The sequence below is a fragment of the Miscanthus floridulus genome, chromosome 13 (assembly GCF_019320115.1).
Source record: "Miscanthus floridulus cultivar M001 chromosome 13, ASM1932011v1, whole genome shotgun sequence".
Lineage (NCBI taxonomy): Eukaryota > Viridiplantae > Streptophyta > Magnoliopsida > Poales > Poaceae > Miscanthus > Miscanthus floridulus.
Genome location: NC_089592.1, coordinates 18,016,441 through 18,038,272, shown reverse-complemented (window position 1 = coordinate 18,038,272; position 21,832 = coordinate 18,016,441). Strand labels below are relative to the sequence as shown.

General features: G+C 45.5%; 1 protein-coding gene across 1 annotated transcript; it reads right to left on the bottom strand.

The window, feature by feature from the left end:
• Positions 1–13,841: 13,841 nt before the first annotated feature.
• Positions 13,842–20,841, bottom strand: LOC136499539 (uncharacterized). Its single transcript, XM_066495157.1, has 6 exons — positions 20,396–20,841; positions 20,169–20,290; positions 18,645–19,369; positions 17,515–17,721; positions 17,208–17,275; positions 13,842–14,831 (listed from the first exon to the last, which is right to left on the bottom strand). Exons 1-3 carry the CDS (start codon positions 20,839–20,841, stop codon positions 19,302–19,304), a joined length of 636 nt encoding a protein of 211 aa, XP_066351254.1. The 3' UTR covers positions 13,842–14,831; positions 17,208–17,275; positions 17,515–17,721; positions 18,645–19,301.
• Between the last annotated feature and the right edge of the window lie 991 nt (positions 20,842–21,832).

Genomic DNA, 21,832 nt, shown 5'->3' with positions numbered 1-21,832 from the left:
ACACCGCAGCTGGGATACGACTGTTCTCAATCTCAATCTCCTCGTCAGACTTGTGAAGTCAGGACATGTACTTCAAGGCCTCGGTGAGCTCCTCAGTAGGCTTGGCTCTAGGTAGGGTAGGGCAGGCGTCTAGGTTGAGGCGAGTCGGGGCTAACTCAAACTCCTCTATCCTAGGCTTCGTCTTGCTGTGAATCTCCTTGGGTAGCTGATCCCACATACCCTTCATCTTCCTAAGGCGCTTCTTGTCAGACTTCTGCCAAGCCTACCATGTCCTCTCACACTTGTCCTGTAGGTACTCGTTCTGCCTGAGTGCCTTGATCAGGTGACCCTAGTTGCGAACGGCCTTCTTCCTGAACTCCTCTAGATCCTGAGTTATGGTCTTGTTCCGAGATTGGATTTTTAGCATATCAATCCCCTTGGACCTCTCTCTGTCTCCTCTGCGGTTGAACTCAGCCTTCTTATCGTCCAACTCTCTCTGCAACTCCAAGACCTTGCTGTCGAGGTAGCAGTTCCTATTGCCTAGGTCGACAGCTTTGTCATGTAAGTCTGCGACCTTGGTTCTATGGACTTCTTCATGGCGGTTGAGCTCATCCAGTAGCTTGGCAACTGTCTCAAGCAGACTAGCTCGCTCCTGCACTCCCTATGAGTCTCGCTCCTGCTACTCCCACAGAAGGGCCTAATCCTAATGTCTCTTCTGCTCCAGCTAGGTCACGTATCTGTCCTGCTCTAGTAGGTGAATAGTTGAGATGCGAAGGCATCTGTCCTCCTTGGCAAAGATAACTCTGCCGGCTATGAAACTCTCCTCACTAGGGGTAAGGCTAAGGTCGAGGGCCTGGGGAAGTAGACGAAACTCTGTCGTCTTTAGGTGCTCATAGTGGTCCCTCATCACTCTACGAAGTGCCTTGTGTGAGATAGCTTGTAGTCCCTCCTCGACTATGTCCTCTATAATCAACTCGATGAAAGCTGGGACAGAAGGTAAGATAGTGCTAGCTGGAAACTCAACTAAGGTGACAATCGGTCCTTTGATTCCTCCTTCCTGAGCTGGCTTCCCAGTGCGGGTGACCTGGACAAGCTCGTCGAGGACTCCTAACGTGATGAGAACTCAGCAGAGAGTCTGTGCAAAACCCCCGAGCTCACATAGGTCGAAGGTAAGCTTGGCGTGGTCCAGAGACAGCAGTCCTAGAGGCGGCTAGTCGACGTTCATTGCCATCTGCATGTTTTAAGGAACAGGTGGTAGTAGGTCAATAATAGATAAGCCTTGCATAAAAGTAAATGCAGGGTCGGTATATATCTGAAAGAAGGGCTGTTCATGTCCTATTCTATCGTCAATTTCTAAGGGTTTTGTCCTATGGTCAAGTATGGCTCTGATACCAACTGAAACGACCGAATTTCCACGAAGGAAAATCCATAGAGTCGAAGTGTAAGAAGACCGTTGTAGATCATATTACCCAAATCCTAGTCGAATATCACATCCATACAACGTAATTTCAGAGTACAAATAGTATGGAATTACATAAATTATTATATCGCCACATTGGCGGAATCAAAAGTAGCATTCAGTCAGAATAGCTTGAAAATAAGATCGCCAAACTCGAGCGTAGGAATGAACCCCTCAACCGTCAAACTCCTCGAAGCTATACTCCTCAGCAGAACCTGTGTGCTAAAATTTATCAGTACGATTTGTACTGGCCACTCCCACCCTATGAGCATTGCTTTGTGGAAATTAGATGCAAGTTGGATATATTCAAAAGGAACCTATAAGGCTGGGGTTTCCTATGTTTTAACATATCAAGATATAATAATAGTTGGTCAAGTTTTAACACCATTCCCACACACATTCCACCCCATTCCCTTTCTAGAGCCAGGTTTCGATCCTGGGATCGATATACCACCATCCCCATACCTTCGCTCAGTCGATAGGCCAACTCCCTCTCGGCACTGTCTCAAGGCCCATAGCCCCTGGCTACCACCGACACTCTCTCACGAGGGAAGAAGAGAAGGACTCATCTCACTATCTAGTTTAAGCGAAACCTAGGAAAGGTCCATAGCTGATAAGTCGGCACATGTATCGATCGATCAACCATACACTCTGCAGAGGTTTTACATAACCACAAGATCTGCCTTCTTCGCTGACCATCGTCAACTGGGCTGATTCGGGCCGCTTGCTAGCCTAGGATAATGCCACTCTACCATTCAGCCCTGGTACACCCCAAGTTTAGTCTAGGATGGCTAAAACTATGAGTCATGAGCCGGGTCCACAAGGTCTCCATGAAGTCTCGGAAGGGTGTGGGGGAATCCTCCGTGCCCCGTACCTCCTTACACTGTCCGCTATCAACCTAGCAGTAGTGGTAATATCCTACCAAGTAGTCCGACCGTCCTGCACCATATAGGGCAAGTGGTACGTAAGGTTTCCCAGTGAATCTGAGTACTAGTAAGCCTTAGGGATGACCAAGCCAGAATGTCTTCATCAGGGTTTCCATTTATCGTGCCACCACAGCACCTCCACCCCAGGCTCCTCCCATCACAGGTTCACACCCAGGGCCACCTCATATACCATTTACCCACCATAGGTATCCAATCTAGGGGTGTTCAGGTAGCACCCCATGGCAAGACTTGCCCTAGGCTCGTCGTATACTCTAACTTGGTCGACACAACCCTCACCCTCCATACACCTAAGTCACACACGCAGCACTAGTTTCGTCACTACTGCGTGTAGTATAAGTGTAGTAGAAGTATAAGCAATGAAATATAGCAGTAAGCGTGTGTCTAGCCTAATAGCAGGGTATGCAGGGGTAAGGTTGCGTCAAGGTAAAGGCCATCAAGTAAGCATACTACCATACAAGTCCTATCATAGTATGATTATAATAGTAAAGTAAAGCAATAGCAGTTCTATATTAGCCATGCGTAATAGGTGCTACGAGATTGGGTGGGATGTGGCACCTTCAGTTAAGTCGTCTCTGTACTCCTCACGGTACTCACAATCCTCGTCTGTCTGGTTCTCCTCTGAGTCTGCATATGTTTGAATTATAGTCACGTTAGCGACGTCTATAGAGTAGCATAAAGAAGCAATGAAAATTGAAAAGAGTGAAATACACTTAAACATGAGTTCATTGCGTAAAGCTCGATTTTAGATGAATTTTGATCCTAGTTTCGTATTTTTCTGAGGTCGTATGAATTAGTTATGAATTTCTGAAGTTTTAATCATTTCTGAATTTGGGGAAAAGGCTGATTAATTCAGGGCTGACACGTGTCACACTATGACTGGTCCACGTGGCATGCTAACGCCAGCATGACATCATCATCTCGGTTCTGAGCTGACAGGTAGGGGTCCTGCCGACGTCAGCATGACATCAGCATGACGTCATCAACGTCATCGTTTCCGACAGGTGGGGCCAGAGGCTCTTGGGTCACTGACTTGTGGGTCTGGTCAAAGTCAACATCAAGTCAACGGGCAAGTCAACGGTCAATGGATCACAGTCACTGATAGGTGAGACCCGCGTGACGTTGTCATGACGTCACTTACTGACATGTGGGTCTAGAGTTTCTGTGTCGCTGACATGTGGGCCCGGTCAACAGTCAACGCAGACTGGTCAACGGTCAACCAGGTTGGGTCTTGACTAGGCTTTGGTGGGCCTAGACAGGGCTAGATTTGGGTTGGGTCGGCCCAGACACGTGTCGCGCTGCAAAGGATGCCACGTGGCGTAGTTGGGTTCCCAGTGGGCTTTGGTTCACAGGCACGGTCCATAGTGGACTCAGGAGCGCTGGTCCATGGACCGTAGGCTGGGTCTACGGTGGACCATCTCCATGCGAGCATAGGCCATGCGGTGCATCGTGCACCCGGTGCACGGGGTGACGAGAAGCTCCGCCCCTCCCCGTTTCTCCATCGGTGTGTTCCCGTCGGTGGCGTACCTCACCGGTGAGCCTAGCTAGAGGCGAAGGGGCGCGTCCGAGTGGTGCTACGGCTTCTCCAAGGTGCGGTGACTCTAACGGTGGGGCTATTGCGGCAGCCAAAGTTTCCCCAGGGGTCTAGCCACGGTGACGGCTGCTCGAGCACATCGGCGTATGGGGATGGCACGGTTGCAGCGGCAAAGGCTGGACATGTGGTGCGCGTGAGCATCACTATGCTCCAGCGGGCTCGTCGAGCAGGTCAAAGGGACTTCTAGAGCCCCTAATGGCTTTGGCCATGGTGGCAGCTCGATTCGGTCATGGCGGCGGTCCGGCGGCTATATTTGGTGTCGAAGGCGAAAGGATGGCGGTGCAGTGGCGGGTCGTGGCCATGTCGAGACGATGCCATGCAGTGCCGAGCAGCAGCGCCGATGTGGTTGATCGGGGCGACGTCCTCCGCTCTGGCGAATCTGGCGACGTCGGGCGGCTTCGGCGCTCCTTTTTCCTCCTCTATCCCCTCTCTCTCCTGGCTCGAGTGTGCAGTGGATGGCCACAAGGTGGCGGCGGGGCACGGGAACACACTTGGGCAACCAGGGCTAGGGCTTTTATAGTCGAAGCTTGGCCATGGCACGGAGCGAGCGGCTGGGATGGCCAAGGGCACGCGGAGGGCTGTGATCACGTCGAGGCTTGGGCTACGGGGTCGCGACGCGGTCGTGGGTACGTTGGTGAAACCGTTTTCGTGTTCCTTGGTCAAAAAGGCGGGGGACAGGGAGGCGACAAGGCCACGGCTTGGCCATGGCCATGGCAGGCGCGTGTGGCAGCGGTCATGCACCGTGCGTGACCCTGTCAGGCAGTCGGTGCCTGCGTGGCCCATCCAACATGGCCTCGCAGTTGGTTGTGAGGCACGGACGGCGGAGAGGGGCTGAGGCGGCATCGGATTTTTCCCCCACGGCATCTGCGCTCTGTTTCCCGGATGCAGAGGAGGGGACCAAGGAGGGGGGTGATGAGGGTGTCCCACCCGTCAGCCAACGTGGGGAAAGACGACGGCGTGGTGGCGTGCGGGCTGGCTGCGTGGGCCGCGCATGGTCGGGCCAGGCCTGCTTGCGGCTGCGCGTGGGCCAGCGAAGCCGGGAGGGTGAGCTGGGCCGGCTAGTGGTAGAAGACAGGCTGGGCCGACTCGGTTGCTTGGGCTGCGAGGCTAACTCCTCCCTTTTCTCCTTTTCTGTTTTTCTTTTCCTTTTTCCATTTTTGTTTTATGCTTCACACATGTGTATATAAATCAAAGTAGCATGTTGCACCCAAGGTATAATGTTCCATGGTGAAAAGTGTTGGTCATGGTATATGTTTGGGATATTGGTTCCATGTTAATATAATTATTTATTGTAGAATTAAATATTTGGTGGCTTTTATTAATCAATACATAATCCAATAAAATCCAAATCACCATGTTGAATATAATGCAACTTGATGTATGCTATGTGGTAAAATAAATTCAAGGTGATGAGGTGAGATACTTGTGCAAGTCATGTAGGTTTAGTTAGTGCAAGGCTAGGGGTTTTCCTACATGCCACATCATCACTCAAGGGTTTTAAAGAAAAAAATTTGTAGTTGGGATTTTTGGTGTGTGGATTTTTGGGTTGTTACAGTACGTAAATATTGTTAACTTTATGGTTGAGGTTATGTACCACTAGGGGAAAATAAAAAGGAAGCTCATATACGAAAGTCGTCTCCATATATGGGACGAGTCGTACCTCTTCAGAGTCTGCTCTGATAGCCTGCTCAGAAGGTGTGTACTGGTGGAAGGAGGTATCAAGATCATAGAACGATGCCACTCATCACCATATGGAGGACATTAAGGTGCATCCCGCACTCATTTGAAGATTTGGCAAAGTGGATTCTTTTGGCCAACCATGTTTGAATACACAAAAGACTTCATCAGGAGGTGTGGAGCGTGTTAGAGGCATGGGAACATCAATTCAAGAGATGCCATGCCACTCACCAACAACCTCCAGATTGAGCTCTTCGATGTCTGGGGAATTGATTACATGGGACCTTTTCCAAAATCAAAGAACTATGAATACATCTTGGTGGCAATTGATTATGTCTCCAAGTGGGTTGAAGCCATGCCATGCAAAGCTTCTGATTCAAAGAACTCCAATAAGATGTTTGAAGAAACAATATTTCTAAGATTTGGAGTTTCAAGGATGGTGATTAGTGATGGAGGCACTCACTTCACTAACAAGAATTTTCATAATTACTTGTCAAAACATAGGATCCATCACAATGTCGCTACTCCATATCACCCTTAGACAAGTGGCTAAGCAGAAACATCAAATAAACAAATCAAGAACATTCTGTAAAAGACGGTCAACGAGATGGGGACTACATGGAAAGATCGACTGTCAGATGCACTATGGGCTTATAGAACGGCCTATAAAACACAACTTGGAATGTCACCATATCAATTGGTCTACGGGAAGACCTGTCATCTACCTGTTGAGCTAGAATTCAAAGCCCGCTATGCCATCAAGCGATGGAACATGGACTTTTGACGCCGTAGGAATTAAGGGGAAGATGCAACTCTTTGAGCTTGATGGATGATGTGAAAAAGCACATCATAACTCCAAGATTTACAAGGAGAGAACTGAAAAGATGGCATGACAAGAGGATCAAGAAGAAGGAGTTTTCCCCTAGAGATAAGTTATTACTTTTTAATTCTAGGGTAAAATTATTCGAGCATGGAAAACTTCAGAGCAAATGGGAAGGACCATTCAAGGTGATAATCACTTCGTCGCATGGAGCGGTAATACTTCAAAATGATGAAGGTACGCTATTCAAGGTAAATGGCCACCATCTTAAGATCTTTCTAGAACTTGAAAAACCACCTGAGGATTTAGGATGAGGTAGATTTCCTAGATTTTACCATAGATTTACACCACTGTCATCCTCTTTACGTTTTGTAACAGTGAAAATATACTTTTCGGGATTAGATAGGGGTTAGAAACCGCCGCGAGAAAAATCACCACAAGAGGATGACTATGTGGGGCCAACCGTGTGCTTTCCAGATTACTCTATGTGCATTAATTTATACCAACATTGAGCCATTTGTTGTAGGTCGAATGGGACTAGATGGGCCTAGATTGATGTAACAACCTAGTTTTTTCAAAAACAAAAAATCTGAACTTAAACATTTTTCTAACAAAACCCATGCTTGGTGAGTGTGCATACTAGGAAACCACCCATGTAGCTACACAAGTATAACCCAAACTAGCATGCTTGATTATTATGCATTTTTAATTCAATTTGTGAGTCGCTTCTTCATGATTTTATGTGATGAAATAAAATCAACTCAACGTTTACAAATAACTTGTGTGTGTGTGTTGCCAACGCTTGGCATTGACCCTAATACCCTAGTTGACCACTAGTGGACCCCATAAGGGTGTGTACATGCTTGGCAATACATGTACACACACATAGGAGCCCAAGGGGTAGCATAGAATGGGAAAAGAAATAGAAAAGGAATTTAGCAAAGGAGAAACAAATGTAAAACCCAAAGCAGCCCAGCCAGCTGCCGCAGCCTAGCTCCGTTCCCACGGTGCACCGCCACCAGCCTGAGCAATGCTGCCCAACTCCATCCTGCGCGTGTGCCAGCGCTCGCGCGTGGCTGACCTGGCCCAGCAGCAGCCCACGCCATGCCTGCCTGTGTCGTGATGTGCCGTCGTCGTCTTCTACTCTGCTACCGATAGCCTGACCCTACCTATCATCCCCTAACCCTGCCCTTCCTTTGCTTTTCCAAAAGCAGAGCATCGGTGACCGAGGGAATCCCGCTGTCCCCCGTACGCCCTGGCCGTCTGTGCCCCTGGCCGTTGTGCTCCAACGTGTGGATGCGCGCCATGTCCGCAGCCCCAACGTGCCTAGCCTCTCCCAGCCTGCGTCATGACATGCATGACATCACCGTGGACCCATGCCCCCCTGACAATGCCCGTCCTTGCCTTAACCATCGAGGATTCAAAATTAGGAGAGCCCAACCACTCGCGATCCCACACCGAGCCCTAAACCCTAGCCTAGAGGCCATATCCACCCTCCACGTACCCCCTTCCTCTCCATCTGTCGTCTGCCGCCTGCCATGGCCGTGATCACGCTATAAAGCCCTAAGCTGGTGCCCTAGCCTTCCCCTAACCACCCCGCACCACTGGTGGCTTCACCAACCACATACCAAGACTGAGAGAGGACGGAGAAGGGAGGAAGGAAGAAGAAGGAGGAAGCCGAGTTGCTAGCGCTGGGAAGCCGCTGCTAGAGCCGGAGATGATGCCTTGATCGTCTACACCAGCATAGCAGCTCGGCATGGCACTACACCACCTCATCATAGCACCACCTTGTCACCGCATCGCTAGCCTAGCACCACCACCACCACTGGTGAGCCTCAACGTCGCCTCTGCTTACCATCGTGGACACACCCTACCACGCCACTGTGTTCTCCCCCTTGGTGATGCTATGCACACACACACACACGCAGACGAGCCAAGGCCTAGCCTTGTCGAGCCAGTGGCGCTCGGGAATGTCGATGCCAACACAATGCACCTGCTATGGGCACCATGGCCAATGTCCGCTGTATCACCACCTCATTCCAGCCATCTCACGCCAGTAGAGTTAAGTGAGGTGCCTCGACGAGCTTTGCCTCACCGAGGGATGTGTCGTGCCATAGAGGATCCAACCAACTCTGGCCACCTCGCATGACGAGATTTGGCTATCAAGCTTCACTGAGACCCCGCACACCTCGCCGCATAGCTAGTTGAACGGAAAGCCCCCGCCTTGCCTTGTTTCACCATAGCCGCAAGCTTGCAGGAGCTTCGCCATGCACCTCTCCATGGTGCGGACTCCGCCACGCCTTTTGGTCACCACTAGCATGTCGTCTAGCCTCTTCACGATCGTAATTGAAGGAAATGAGCCACTTTTGGCTCCGATCGTGGCCATAGGCACATCACCGTAGCTTGTCGCCACCATCGAGCCACTACCGTAGTGGCCAACCTCACCGGAGCCCTTAGAGCTTCACCTAGCCCCTTAGCTACGTCCACCAGAGCACCGAGAGGCTGTGGCAGCCATGTTGGGGCTGTGCTGATGTCCCAAGTACGCTTGCCATTGACCCGCGCTGCTACGAGCCACGGTGACACCTATGCGGTCACCTAGAGCTCCAAGCCATCCCTGTTTTTAGCTCACCGGTGAACTCCCCATGGCCCCGCATGCCGTAGGGCCCCTAGCAGCTGCGCCGAACCACCACGATGCAAGAACATGCGAGCTCGCCACTGGTGAGGAGCACCACCACGAGATAGGAGGGAGGGAGCCACCGCTCCTAAGCTGCTCGGTGCACCCAGCGCATCATGAGCTAGAGAGAGGATAGGGAGAAGTGGACGCAGTCCATCGCAGACCGTGCTTGCAGTCCAGAACATTGTTAGTAGCATCATGTGGTTCATTGGATAAATATTCTTGAGCAATAACAAGATTATCATGATTAATCTTACGAGTAGTATATTCTTCTTTTAGCATGTTATGGCTAGTGATGAGCTCAAGTTTATCATGTTTTTCTTTAAGCTCTTTCTTATAAGATTTGAGCTCCTTGAGTTTGGATGTTATAGCATCATTTGCTTCTCTAAACTCAACACTAGCCTTTTCTGGCTATATCACATTTAGCTAAAAGGGAATCATTCTTAGCTTCTAGCTTGTCATTCTTAGCTCTAGTCTTTCTAATGATCCTAGTATATTTATTTAACAATTTGACAAGTTCATCATATGAAGGTGATTCAAATTCATCATCATCACTATCACTATCACAATCATCATTGTTAGCATGATCATCACTACTACTATCATCATCATTTGATACCTTTCGTTCACCCTTGGCCATAAGGCATAGGTGTGTAGAGGATGATAGCGGTGGTGTTGGTGAAGATGATGAAGAGTCAAGCACAATGGCGGCCACCTTCTCATTATCACTATCATCATCGGATGAGCAACTTGATGAATCAATGTCCTGTGAGCCAATCACTGATGATGTAGGCCTTCCTATTCTTCTTCTTCTTGTGGAAGTCCTTTTTCTTGTCATCTTTCTTCTTGTATGGCTTGTTTTTCTTCTTCTTCATTACTTGAGTCATCTTTCTTGCCCTTGTACTTGTTCTTGTACTTGTCTTTCTTGGGCTTTGTGCATTGGTGTGCTAGATGACCAAGTTCTCCATAATTGTAGCAATCCATCTCCGAGATTGGCTTCCTTCTAAAGCTAGTGAAAAAACTTATTTTTCTTCCCATCAAACTTGATGCCACTCTTTTTGAGCTTCTTTAGCATCTTGGCGATTCTTCTCACCATGAGAGCAAGACTAGCATCATCAACTTCATCATCACTTGAGCTCTCATACTCAAGTCTTGCTTTGCCCTTCTCTTGGCTAGCTTTAAACGATAAGTCTTTTTCTTTCTTCTTTATAGAGGATGAGCCATCTTGAGGTGTCATGTGCATGTATATCTCATGAGCATTGATCTTTCCCAAGATTTGTGTCGGTAGTAGCGGTGGAAAGATCACCTTGATGAAGCACGGTCACAATATGGCCATATTTGTCAATGGGGAGGACACTCAAAATATTTCTTACAACTGTCGGATGGCTTGCATTTGAGTGAGTCCAAGCCCATTGACTTCATCTACAAGAGCATTCAAACGTGAGTACATTTCATTAGCACTCTCTTTGAGGAAGCATCTCAAATAAATTTAGCTTTTTCATGACAAGATGATAGTGTTCCTCACACTCGCTCTTTGTTCCTCTATGGAGCGCACAAATATCCGACCATAGTGTATGGGCGTCTTTGTGGTTCCTCACCCAGGTTAAACACATCTTTGCAAAGACATCTAAAGATGATGTTTCGAGCCTTTGCATTCTATTTCTCATAATTCACCTCATCGCCTTGTAGGTGTGTAGCATCCCGAGGTTTTGGGAAGCCTAGTGAGGTGGCTCTAAGTATTCCTAACATCTAGAGCTTCTAAATACGTTCTCATGCGGATTTTCCAATAAGGAAAATCATCCCCCTCAAAGATAGGAGGAGGACCATCCTCGTGAGGAAATCTTTCTCTAGACAGTTAAGTCTAAAAACATGAGCACGAGGCTCTGATACCAATTGAAAGGATCAAGATATCCCAAGAAGGGGGGGTGAATTGGGCTAATTCTAAAATTCTTTGTAATAATTAAGTTCCTACTGGTTAGCCCAATTAATCCTCTTATGCCTAGAAAGTAGTTTCTATTGATCTACCGCACAAAAGATTAACAACCTATATTCCAATTCCTACTCTAGCATGACAATTATATGAATGTAAATGACAAGAACTTAATTGCTCAAAGTAAATGCCCAAAGTAAAGAGAGAAGGAGGAATACGGCGATGTTTTACTAAGGTATCGGAGAGTCAGCCACTCCCCACTAGTCCTCGTTAGAGCACCCATGCAAGGGTGTAGCTCTCCTTGATCCGTGCAAGGATCAAGTGCTCTCTACGGGTTGATTCTTTGATACTCCGTCGCGGTGAATCATCCCATAACCTGCTCACAACTCGAGTTGGGTCATCCACAAGCTCCGTCGGATGATCACCAAACTCCTAATCACCACCAAGCCTGTCTAGGTGATGGCGATCACCAAGAGTAAGAAGCACGAACTCTCACTTGACCACAACAAGCCTAATGAAAAGGGTAGATGCACACTTTGTTACTCTTGCTTTCACTAATGAGAGCTCTCTTTGGGATTCTCAAATCTCAATCACCTCACTAGCATCTTGCTCTTCTTGACACTTTCAAAGGTGTTTCTCAGTTGTTGGAATGAGCAAAAGTACCCCCTCACACGAATAGAGGAAGTATTTATACACCCATGTTCAAAACAAACCGTTATGTGCCTCTATGGGGTGACCGAACGCTCTGGTCATGTTGACCGGACGCTCCAGTCAGTTATTTCCGAACTCTAGTGTTTAAGTTGTGACCGGACACGTCCGGTCATGATTTTTCCTCTCTGGAACCTTACTGGAGTCGATCAGACGCTGGCACCTAGCGTCCGGTTGCTCACCTCTCAGCGTCTGGTCGCACCAGACGAAATCACCTTGATCAAATGAACTGACCGGACTCTGCGCCAATGTCCGGTCACACTGAAACCAGCGTCCGGTCAGTATTTGACCCTCCATTCACTTCCAACTCTCAATCATACGTGAATGAAGTTTACTCCAATAGATCTAAGGGCTTTTTAGGAGCTACCTAGTCCTAGATTTAGTAAATGTGCACCACACCTAACTCACTAGACTCACCTAGGTCAAGTTACCCATCCATACCCTCCTTAATAGTACGGCCAAAGGAAAAACAAAGTCCTAAACTACTCTAAGTGTCTCCTCAACACCAAACGACACTTAGAACTAGTCCATTCTTAACTTTGTCGTCCATCCTTTGAAAACCGAAACGATTTCCATCGTAGGGGCATGACCACCATGATAGCCCAATCGATCTCCATTACCGTGACCTAACTTAATTGCCTCTGCAAAACACACATTAGTCACCGTAATCACGTTTTGTCATTAATCACTGAAACCCAACTAGGGGCCTAGATGCTTTCAGTATGGTCTATCGCAACCACTTCAGGGGTCTGGACTTTTGGATTTTGAACTACAGTTGGCGCGACATTAACAGGCGTGCCCCTCAATTTGCATATTTCAATCTCGTGTGAAGGCGCTTCATGCGATTGAGGTGAAGAAGGGAAAATAAACTAAGGTTAAAGTGAGGAATCTCCATGGCTATCGAGTCTGAATGCAAATTGTTGGCTCGATGTTCTCTCACCATCCTATTATATTTTTTCTTGCTCTCTTTTCGTTTCAACTTATTCTCTTGTGGAGTCATTTGCAGTTTTTTAGCATTTTTCTGTGCATACAAGTCACGCCGTCTCTTATTTAAAAGCGCCTTTTGTTCAGGAGACATTGTAGCCCTTCGTGCTCTATCTAGCTTACGCTTACGCTCTTTTGGACACGTGACAATATTGTCGATGGACCTGGATGCATTTACAGCACCTATATATAATAGAAAAGTACAGGCTCAAATAAAATACAGAAGAACACATATTGCAAGAACATTAATTTATTATTACATTGTCATGAACCCGCCCACTATACTTTTTCTTCTCAAATAGATAACATTAATGAAAAAAAACAATGTACCTAGGATTTAGATCAGGTGATGCATCAGTCATGCCAATCATGCCACTTTGATCTATACATTTATCAGAGTATTCATTTACGTATATATAATAACATGATATTAACCTTGGCCTCGACATCATACAAACACAAGAAAAAATAATTAGTATCTAGGAAAAAAAAACCAAAATGGATACATGTGTTATCTTTATCAATCTTCATAGGATTGTATGAGTTGTTTCGATGTAGCCAGGTCACTATCTTCATAGACATCAGTGCTTTCCGTGGTCGAATCAACTCCAACTGGTACCACATGTCATTCACTATATATTAAATAAACTAAAAATGACAACACTGAATTCAGAAAAGCAAAATTAGATTTACCTACTTTTTTCTGATGATATCGTTCACTGACGCTTTCTATTTTTTCATTTATTTCTTCCTGAGTCATTGCCGCCAATCCGTGCCTTTTCCCTTTCCCTTTTTAGCTTGGTGGCATCCGTGTTTTCCTTTGTCTGATGATACTTTTCCCTAAGTTTTTTTTTTTTCATCCCTTTCTTCTTGAGTCATTGATGCATAGTCGTGCTTTTCTCTTCTCTTTTACTGCTGCGCACGTTCATCTATTTGCGCTTGTGAATTTGATGCTTATATGGTCACCTGTTTGAAAATAAGTTGATAAATATTTGCTTAATTATCATAAATAATACAAGTGAATGTGTCTATGGACATGAGTATAAACAATTATCCTCTATTGATGAATGTTTGTTAAGTCTTCAAATGGTGTACGACCTTCATTATTTTGCATATGTTCCATTGTGATTTCACTAAACACAAAATTAACCAATAAATTCGTATTATCAAACTTGTCCATGAGAGCAAGTGATAAAAACTTCCATTGACGCTAGAAAGAGTGAAATACTCCCTCCATCTAAAAAAATGTACTTTGACTAAGTTTATATTAGAAAATATTGATATTCATGATATTCGTTTACGGTGAAAAGCTGATGGCAACTAAACTCAAGCAGGACTAAGTGCAAGAACTTCAAACAAAAGACTACAAAGTATAAATTTACTGCACATGGACTTCCAACCAAAAACTATAGTAGTTCAGATTATTTCCTATCATTGTCCAGTTCAAAAAGTAGAAACTTTTTTTATATTGGATTGGAAGTATTATCAGACAGAGAATTAACTACTACAATCACATAATAATGTAATAGATAACAATTTCTGCATCCGCGCATCACAGTTACAGGCTGATGTAGTTATGCACCAGCAAAGCTATTTGGCAAATTAATTATGACGATAATTTGACAAAAACAGGAATAGTACTACCCGTGCTCGCAAGCACTAAACACAACAGGGTTATCTAGTCATCTGATTCTATTTTCTAATACCGAAGATACAGAGTAGCTTCAGTTAAAAAAATACAGAGTAGCTGAAGGATAACCACATAATCAAACAAAGTTACTGTAAGCAAGTTTTTCTAGAGCCTATCCCTGAGTTACATGAATGAATCAAAATTTATGCTAATTAGGAAACACTGATACATGCAGTAAATACCAAAGCAATCAGAGTTACAATAGTCAGAGTTACAATAGTGTTAGAAAATTTGGCTCCACACAATCACACACCCAATGAAGACAATTGGCACTATGAACGAACAGGTATGCCTGAAGGACTTACAAACCAACCAAAGTAATGGAAGCACATGTAGCCAAATCACCGACAGCTGTGCAGAAACTATTTCCACCTGTGATAAACAAAAAAAAATATGTAACTTGAAAATAAACTCTTAATTGAGCCCAACATGTATAATTGGAAGCTTTGTAGCTCCAAATGTCCAGACTAAAACATGTGGTACTATTTCTCAGAGCCTACAGTGCTCTTATCTCTCAGAGATGACTAATGCATGGTGATGGTGCACTGACAGAAACATAAAAAAAATTGCAGTTCAGTACAGATAATACAAGCATTGTCTAAATCAAGTTATAAGGGCTGGACGTTTACATGCATTTGCATCAGGTACTTGTCTCTTTGAGTAACCATATTTTAGCCTGTTAGCTGATGGCTGAAAAGCTAAAATAAACAAAGAATAAATAGGCTTCAAGGGGCTTCAAGGGGATAGGGTCAGCTCCAGTTAGATACTTGCAGCTGCGTCAACTGCTCAATGGCATGCAATTGAGAAAAGACAGAACATCATCAACTTCATGAGCACTCCATTTACGGATTGGAACTCATTTCCATGTCTACATTTATGCACTTGTAACTATTCCCTCCGTTGCAAATACAAACTAAGTGATGATATAGGCTAACCTGGGGACTAGGAGTGGCACTCATGGTGATTGTGGTACAAACTAAGTTGACGGTAGCCTAAAGTTCAGTAAGATAGAAGCTCAAAAGATCATTATCGAAATATCTGGAACCAAGTTGCAACTGTAAAAGCTAAGTGATGATATAGGCTAACCTGGGAGTGGCAACGCTGTCAATTACGGCAGTTAAGACCACCTGCTCCTAGCGGCAGAACCTGAGTTCAGTAAGGTAGCAGCCCAAAGATCATTATCGAATATCTAGAACCAAGTTGCAGCTGTAAAAGCTAAGTGATGATTTAGATTCTGCAAACTTCCACAAGTTACTAACAACCCATAAGGGGTGCCAAAATCAACAAATGGGACAATAGTGACATATGAAATATGGTCTGACTTCACACAAAGCACATGCAGCCACACAGGTCTACTGCATCTACATGATGCCGAAAGGCGTGAGAGGTCAGTACACCCTTAAGCCTGAAAATTATGCGTATTTCTGCATGATGCTATCATTGCCATTGAATTTGTGATTTACATCATGATTTTAATGGTTTGGCAATGGGATCAAAGCTGAGGGAATTTTTTTTCTTCAACGTCTGTAGAAAGAGGAGCTTCAAAGTAATTCTCTCATTTACTATTATTCTTGTTGAGGGACGGACATAGGGGCAGGTTCATTATTGCAAAAGCAGTATTAAAGCATGGGATATATAGATAGGCACACATAGAGTACTCACTGTTGAAGAGTATTTGATGCTAAATCTGAATAGTGTATGTAAACTAATATAATGTATGTTCAACAATGTATATAACACTGAGGCAAGTTTAGGTAACAAATAAATATGTGTGACCAAATAAAATAATTTTCATTGGCGGATATAACAATTTATATAATAATAAGTTTTGGTTCGAAATTATCATCTTGTTCATGATCACTTCAGTAAGGTAGCAGCCCAAAGATCATTATCGAAATATATGGAACCAAGTTGCAGCTCTAAAAGCTAAGTGACGATTTAGATTCTGTAGACTTCCACAAGTTTCTAACAACCAGTAGGGGTGCCAAAATCATCAAATGGGACCATGTGTTCCTGAGAATTCCTTAAAAATTAAATACCTAAGAAAGTCTACTTATCAGGTTTGTCAATCAGATAAGGATTAGAGTATTAAGCCTAAATGAAGTGATGAAGTAAACAGTGTCTACAAGTTACAATTTTCAGTACTCACTGCTGAAGAGTATTGGATGCTAAATCTGAACAGTGTATGTAAACTAATATAATGTATGTTCAACAATATATATAACACTGAGGCAAGTTCAGGAGGATTGGTTAGGGTGCCTATTCCAGCCAGGAAGGGCGAATAGGCGAGAAGAGCAAGTCCTAGATTGAAGTAAACAAAAGCCTAGAAGAATTCAAAGGATTCATATGATTTGGTGATTGGTGGAGATTTTTTAGAAGGAAAAAGGAGCCCACACAAGGTGACAACTGTGGGCTGTCGCTCCTGTTCTTTTCTGTGGGTGGAAACGGAAAGCGGACATGATGTGGCGCACACCATACGAGGTTTTCGAGGTATAAAAATGCTATCGCAAGACGTGGAGGATTGGTATCCATTCTTAGAAAATCCACTACTCCAGACCAAATTAAACCCATAGGTCAGACATCATATCCACTAAAAATGTCATGGTTCTACGTATATTATATTGAATGTCCAATCAGGGATTCTATAAGATTTTATACATTATTATCTAATGAGTAATGGATGAGTCATGCATAAGAAAACACGGACAATTAAATTTTCTGCAATGATCATGAGTAAATTTGTTGTACCGTGTATTGATTCTGAGACAGAGGAAAACAGCAGATCCCACCGCCATTAGGTGCAGGTAGGGCAAAACCTACAAGTTCAGAGTACATACAAAAGTTTCAGTCAATTCATTAAAAATCTACTGCTTTGACCTTCTACATGAGTTACACAAAACTGCATCAAGGTGATTTTTCTCTTGTATACGACTGCTATTTTTTATTTCCGACACCTATAGATATTTCTCCTTCCAGAAAACAAAGATCTGCTTCTGAAATCGTTGAGCTAATGGTTGCAGACGAATTCATGACGTTTTGGTACAGAAGTATTTACCTTGTTATGAAGGACCCATCTAAACAATGTTTTGTAAAGCAGGCCTGAATGATATCAATTTATCTTGTTCCTGCTAGGTTACCACAAAAGGATACTTGGAAATAAACATCAACTGAATGCCAACTATTTCAATCTTCCTCGATCCTCCTCGTGGAAAAACACTCAATCATTGCACTCGAACAGAACTTATCAAAGAAGGATAGAGACCTGCAAATTATCAAAAGAAATAAGTTTCTTTACAAAGAATTGATCTTTTCAAATTGATTGGACAGTTGCAAGAGGGAAATATAAAAGTTCGTGCTTGTGCGTTGCTATGGAACAGCTAAACTTTTGTACTAAAAACACAATAGCACGATAAGACGATAAGATAATAATACTGTGAAACTAAATACCGACGTTAAAATGACATTTAATAAAAAAAAAGCAAAGTTCGTGAAATTAACATAGTCACGGAGTGCACGGCATCGCAGGCTCACAAACTCTACCGTATAGACCTTTCTGTGATGCGTCTAAGATAATGTTTTATATCGGTAGAAAGAAATCTCCGATATCCATTACCTCCACAGAGGGAACATGCTCGTGCGTTGCAACGGGAAAACAGCCACAATGTGCGTTGCAATGGGAAAACAGCCGAAACCTAAGGACTGAACCGTGACACCTTGCTAGTAAACTTTGAACTATGTGAATCTAGGAAACTCTGAATTATATGAATAAATGAATACCATATATCCTATTTGAATTACATTGAAAATGCATGACCTAAAAATGTATATAGACCAGGAAGTTCAGGAAATTTTGAAAATGGAAAACCTATGCAACTATTATTCATGAAACTCTTTGCTGATCACCAGGAAGTTAAAAAAAACTTTGAAAATGCAGCTTGACTACAGCTCCTTCAGACAACACTCTATATCTTTAGATAGAATTGATGTAGGATATATGCTGCTAGACTTTTAAGATCGGATCACAGAAGTCGACAAATAACAATTTCTCACTGATTATCTCTATTTCTAGATGCTAATGCTAATCAGAGTTCGAATGCTCAAATCTGGAAAAGGTAGATCACCTAGCTACACATTAGAGATGCTATTGCTGTCAGTGACTCAGTGGTTGGATTGTCCAACACTAACCTATTACTGCAGGCGGCTGGCTGTTGCAGGCCCCTGGCTGCCAGTCGCTTGAGGCTGGCTTCCGTTCTTGTTGCTCCAAAAAGCATAACAAGGACAAGTTTGAATAGAAGTAACCAAGTAAAAAGGGTCTTCCCATTGTCAACTCTATATAAGAATACGACAATCAGACTGTAGACGCAATCCACTACTGGATGGTAGCAGCTTGTTTCTGGTGAGGCATAATAGCTAACACTATCTAGTTTGTGATGAAACAACTGATTATATCAACAATATATTGTTAATAAATATAATAATCAGTAGTTTCGATGATGATGGATTCTCAGTAATATGTTGTGAACATCATCATGTTTTTCATAATACTATGATCTCTTCTCTTTGGACACAAGGGCAGGGTTTCTGAACTTTTTTTTAGAACAAACATAGCTACCATAAAATCATTCAAAGGCGATAGCTCAGATTTGTCGAATCCAAAAAAACACGAGTACATGACGACCATACCTGTTGGCGAGCACGCCGGAGCTCCTGCTCCAACTGGCTAAGTTTCAGCCTGCTATTCTCAAGTTGTTCAACATAGAGACAGAAAACAGAAACTAAATACAGTCCTCATGCACAAGGAAAATACTATCTACCATCAGGTAGATGAAACTACCTTCTTTCTTAGACGGCTTTTCCTAGCAGCTTCATGGCTTTTCCTATGCCAGAATCAGAAGCTGTCCTAGTTCCAACTGATAAGTAAACAAGCTCAGTATATCTCAAGAATAAAAGTAACATTACTTGAAAGCAAGCTAATTGCTTCTGTTGACACAAGAATGTCATCAGAATGAATTACATCCACATTAGTAATGCACTGACCATCTCTCATGTTTCTTTCATGCTTTTCTTGGTTGACCTATATCTACGTCAGTCTGTTGCATGATATATAAATTAGCCAGTTTATTGTGCTATGTCTGAAATAAAATCTGCAAATTGGCCTTCAATTAAAAGCCTACCAAGTGTCTCCAAGTTCAACTTTGTGATGGTGTTTCACAAGTGGCAGTAACACCAAAAAAGCAAATTCAACAACATACGACCATATTTAGCTAATACCACACCTAGTTGATGTCTGCAGTTAGATATAAGACATCTCAACCTGAAAATCTAAACACATAAGACCATATTTAGCTAACTTCCTCAGCTACAATCAGAATGGCATGTTAAGTATATCAGCTGAAGATTAGGAGAGAAGTTCAGACTTCAGACTATTGGACTGAGACCTTCAGTATAACAATGAGGACTAAGGACAAGCCAGTAGGAAAACTCTATTGCCGTAAAGTTCTAATAAATCACATCCGCAAAACACCCTAAACGCCCTAAATCGCATCTGCAGAACACCCTAAGCACAGATCCTGACTCGTACAACGACTCAGACCATGGGAATTCTAATGTTCCACTCTACCCGCGGGCTCGTAAGAGAAGAGTTCGGGATCACAGGAGGGAGGGGAGGGAGTCGAGATAAACGAAAAGGATCGCAAGAGCGAACCTCACCTGGGAGTGATAACACCGTCGAGGACGGCAGCGTTGGACCCTTCCCATGCCCTCTGCTCACCAGCTCCAGCATCAGGTCCATCACCGCGCCGTACCCCGACCTCCTGGTACGAATCCTCCTGCTGCTTCACCATCACCGCAGCGAGACAGAGAGAATACATAGTCGGAATCCTGCTAGGGTTTTGTGCCTCCCGAGAAATGGAAAGGAAGGAGGCAAGCGATGTTACCTTTTCCAGGCGATGCTCAGATCGTGGAGTTGGCGGCGCGTCGGGGCGGCGGCGGTCGATCGTGGAGGCGGCGGCGTCCGGCGGCGTCGGGGCGACGGAGCAACTCCAGGAACCGGCGCGTCGGCGGCGCGAGCAGGAGGCGGCTGTGCCGGCGATGGTGGCAGGGCAAGGGCAGGGGCAGGGGCAGGGCGGCGGCGGGTGGTGGCGTTTGCGCAGGGCGGGCGCGGGTGGCGGCGGCCGCCGCTCCTCGCCGGCCGTTCCTGGAGCTCCCACCGAGCGGGCCCTAGGGTTCCGACCGAGGCCCGAGGCTTCGCTGGTGGCAGGACAGGGGCAGGGGAAGGGCGGGCGGCGGCGGCGGCGGGGCGACGAGCTGCGGCGAACGAGGGGGGCGAGGGAGATCGAGCGGTTTTCATATTAAATATCCATGCGGGGCCAGGATTTCGCATGTTTACGGGCAGACGGACATATCTGGGCACAAAGCCCGAGCCCGTGAGTCCAGGCACTGGAGCCCGCTATTTAGGCTCGGCCCGAAGGTCAATGGGCCCAGGGCTGGCACGGCACGGGAGTGCAGGACCGTGCTTGGCCGCACCCTAGGCCCACTAGGCCGGCACGGCACGGCCCGCAAGCAGGCAAGCAGGTCCGGCGGCCTGACGGCCCAAGAACGCCCCCCTCTCCTCCTGGCCTCCTCCCTATATAACCTGCGACCCCCTCGGCTAGCCCCCACCCCCACCCTAACCCTAACCCCATTCGCCTCCCAACCGCCTGCCGCACTCTACACCTGCTCGATCGCTCGTCGCTCGCTCGTCGCCACTCGCCTCCTCTCATCGATCCATCTTCGCCGCCGGTGCGACCGTCGTCCTTGGATCCGGTGATATCGCCGCCGCTCCATCACCTCTCCCTGAGTTCCCTGCTCCCTCAGTCCCTCTCCGTCTTCCTTTTTACTCCTCTCCTCTGTTTGTCGATGAACATGTGAGTCCGCCTCCCCGTCTCTCTTCCGGCGTCGCTCGCCATCCTTCTTAATCCCGTCTTGCCCTTGTGTGGCCCTCGTCTTCTCCGGCGCCGGGCTTCGGTTGCGCAGGCAAGTCCATCCCCATTCATAACCCTAACCCTAGCCCCTAGATCTATACGTTTCTCAGTGTTTTGATTCTATTTTTGGGATCATTTTCTCATCCGACTCCGGTTGCGCAGGCAAGTCCATCCCCATTCGTAACCCTAACCCTAGCCCCTAGATCTATACGTTTCTCAGTGTTTTGATTCTGTTTTTGGGATTATTTTTTCATCCTTTTCTTCTTTTCGTGTTCTTTTTCTTTGCAGGTCTGCTGCCGATGCCTCGTCGTCAACTAGCCTTGGCGTAGATGGACGACGGACAATGGCACCGCGGCCAAGCCGTAGCCGCGCACCGTTGAGGATCGGTGCTGGAGTTCAGCCGTCCGTGGC